This window comes from Chiloscyllium plagiosum, chromosome 33 (assembly GCF_004010195.1).
Source record: "Chiloscyllium plagiosum isolate BGI_BamShark_2017 chromosome 33, ASM401019v2, whole genome shotgun sequence".
NCBI lineage: Eukaryota > Metazoa > Chordata > Chondrichthyes > Orectolobiformes > Hemiscylliidae > Chiloscyllium > Chiloscyllium plagiosum.
Genome location: NC_057742.1, coordinates 32,448,575 through 32,452,098, shown reverse-complemented (window position 1 = coordinate 32,452,098; position 3,524 = coordinate 32,448,575). Strand labels below are relative to the sequence as shown.

At 35.5% G+C, this 3,524-nt stretch overlaps 1 protein-coding gene across 2 annotated transcripts in view; it reads right to left on the bottom strand.

The window, feature by feature from the left end:
• Window positions 1–347: 347 nt before the first annotated feature.
• Window positions 348–3,524, bottom strand: part of plekhm1 (pleckstrin homology domain containing, family M (with RUN domain) member 1) — a 56,366-nt gene continuing 53,189 nt past the window's right edge. For both annotated transcript variants that reach the window (XM_043675264.1, XM_043675265.1), the window contains exon 12: window positions 348–1,964. In XM_043675264.1, coding sequence (XP_043531199.1) covers window positions 1,856–1,964 — 109 coding nt within the window. In that variant the 3' untranslated portion in view covers window positions 348–1,855. The remainder of the gene's footprint in view (window positions 1,965–3,524) is intronic.

The window sequence follows — 3,524 nt, the reverse complement described above, 5'->3', positions numbered from 1 at the left end:
CTTTTTCACAAAGAGAGAGTGTGGCAAGAATGTGGAACATGCTACCATGTGGAAGGCACGAAACGAAAGTAATGATACATTTAAGGAAAAACTAGAAAGGAATGGATAATTTACAAAGGTAGATTCAGACAACAAAAAGCTGGGGGGTAGATTGGAGTGGAGAATAAACACCAAACTGGATTAGCTGGGCTGAATGGCCGGTTTCTGTCCCATCTATCCTATATAATTGCATGCAGAGGAAACACAGTCTGATTGTACTGAAATACACCCTGCTAGAAAGCTAATTCAACCCTGCTGCCAAGATTGTCACACACTTTGAATTTAAAATAAAGTCCAAATATTCTTTGCACATTTAAAAATCAAATCTTTAATGACAACTTTGTTCTTAAGAAAATAGAATTTGTCTACAGAGATTGTTTAGTAAATCTAGTCATGATCTTTGATTGCATGAAAGCATATAGTCTGTATGCCAAAAAGCTGATAATACAAAAAAGGAAAAGTATAAAATTTAAGATTATTATATGGCCGTTATGTCCACAGTTGGAAGACCGCAAGAAGTAATACTCTTACAAACTTACAACACGCGTTATAATAAATCCAGAATGGTTTGAAACATCTAGATTATTCTGTAGTTATGAATCTCAGTGACATTAAACACTGCTGCTTTTGGATTTTCTTTGTTCCAATTAAAGTTGTACTCAGTCCAGATTTGTCTGCCAGAATTATATACATTTCTACGGGGCTGACAAATTTAAACACAGATCAGGAATGACTTGCAAGAAGTGCACACAAAAATCACAATAATTCACAAATGCAAATGTTAAAGGGTACATCTCCTTTCACTACAAATGCTCTTGGTATTATTGAATATTTTACAAAAGATTCTGCAAGTTTAGCACCTTTACAACCATTTTGGGCCAATTTTGAAAGTCAAGTATAAACTCCCATTGGAAATAAGCAATTTCTTGAAAACTATAGAGAGGTAATATTAAATTTGTGCATATTTATGTGGAATGTTTCAAAAATGGCATTAAAATATATCCAGCAACATAAATGCGTCAGGATGATAACAATCAGTAACTCAAATAAATGTTCTCAAGTCAAATGCTTTAAAAACTGATCTACTATCTGTATTACAGTTAATCTTTTAAACCAAAAAGGATAGGAAATCTCTGATTAGCGCCAGACATACCAAGAAAAGTGCACATGCCCTTTTGGCATGAGTGTTAATATATATCAGACATCCTGCCATGTTGTGGAAATTTAAATATTTCATGTGTATTTACAAGGGTTAGTTTGCAAAGTGCAATTCAAAGCAGCAAAGTCTAACTTTTTTTTTTACAGCCATTTTAATCTATACTACCGTATGTACATATCCTGTACATGTGGTATACATTCAATATCCTTAAACTGGTGATATAATTTACATGTTATAACAAACCTATATGTATGGATTTTAAAAATGATTAAAGCATTACAAAAAAGAAAATGGAACTGTATGAGTCAAATATTTCCTAGCAACATAATATTACATAGGTGAAGTTGAAATTCAGCTGTAGGCAACTTCCTTAGTAACAGAGCCCATCTCAGTGCACCAGTATCTAACATTCTGAATCTACATTATTCTCACAGAGGAAGAGAAGCTGCACACCTCAATAAGACTGATAGTTCGCTTGAAAGGAAGTGAGTGAGTGAGAGTTTCTGCCTTCAGGAGTGGGTTGTGGATCAGTTTGTATTGCACCATTTCTGATAAGAGTTTGTGTTGCCTTTGAAAGCGGCAGAAATTCAAAGATCCACAGACAGTATATAAAGTTCATCTTCTCCCACACACATGGTCTTCAATGCAGATCAATAGTTAATACTTCATCTTGCTCTGCTGGTACTTTTGTTTGCGCACACAACGGGGACAAGACAAGACCCCAGCCTTGCAATCCTTGTGGAAGACGGTCTTGCATTCTTTACACCTGAGCAGTGGAAGGAATAATTAGGTAAGTTGTGGGGCTGTCAATTAACTGCAAATACCTTCTGCACTGAACATGCTAATTTTTCTTCTTTTGCGAGTGATACTTTTCAGTACAATCACTAGTAACGGAAATAAAACTGGAGTTTGAACAGATATCCCAAGAGCCATAGCTTACTTTCAAAAGCCATTATACTTTCGCTCAATGTCAAATATAAAATTAGTTCATCTAATATTAATCTTCTGGTGCCTGCCTCAATCACCAATGCATCCTAGCCATCCAAAACTTTTTAGCTATGAAGTGTAGGGTCAAGAAAAATAAAAAACAAAGAACATGGGAAGTCACACAATGTGAGTGAGCTTCGTGAACAATTCATTTCTGCTCAGCTGATATAGATGGAAAGACACCACCGCATTAGTTAGAGTAGAAGGGACAGAAATACTTCACTTTTTAGAAGGATGGTCAAGTTATAGGGTTAAGTAGGAAATACATTCAGTAGTAAATCAAGAAGAAAAATTAAAAAGTCATGTGTGTAATGGAATTAATAACTCAACAGAACGCACTGGAATGAAAAAATGGAAACTAAAGTAATGTGGAGTGAAATTTTAAAAGTACAGCAATTGCCAATTTAATATCTTATAAAAAGCCTGATGATTCATTTGACAGAAAAGCCTTTATATACTGAAAACTGAGTTCCAATGTCAATCTGAGCTTTTCTATACAGAGGAGAAGGAATGGCACTGCATAGCATGTGGTTCATAATTAAACAAAATGAGAAGCTCGAAATATGCAATTTCTAAAAATGCATATCTCTGGGAGTACAGTTCCAAGTTCAATCCAAATTGAGGGGATGCAAATTTTTTGAGAAGGTTACTGAGTGAAATATTTCTAATACATTTCTCATTCATCATCGATACAAAACTGTCATGAATTGAACACTTAACATGAACAGTCAAACTCAGAAACTATAAAGCATCAAAAACTGTCATTTGAGCTTTAAGGAGTAATTTTGACCCAATTAGGCTAAAGCACACTTATTGAACAGAATGGACATACAGTTTTATTCTGCGTCTAACTGCACTAACTTTTCACTACTTGTTAAAACATTCAACTGAAATCTGCCTGGGGAACCCAATATACTGATTCATCATTCATCCTTTGTGTTGACAGGTCAACACTACTCATAAAATAAGCCCAAATTTCTGAAAGACTGGCACAGCATCTTAACTACATCATCAGGTGGCCTTCATCAAAGACGATGCCATCAACGTGCTGCACAACTTTCCAACTATGTTCTCGATGATGCTCCCAAATGGTTAGAAAAGACAAACCTAAATCAAACTCCAGTACAGCAGCAAAAGCTTCAGGAGCTGACATTTTCCCAGTGAAGGTCCTCAAGGCTGGAAGTCAATTTTTGGTCAAGAAATTCAATGAACTCTTTCAGTTCATGTGGGAACAAGGAACTGTCCCAGAGAATACAGAGAATACATTATCAGCCTGTACAATTAGAGAAAGAACTCAATCGCAGAAAGAACTCAAGAAACAATCTTGTGGCAAGCATAG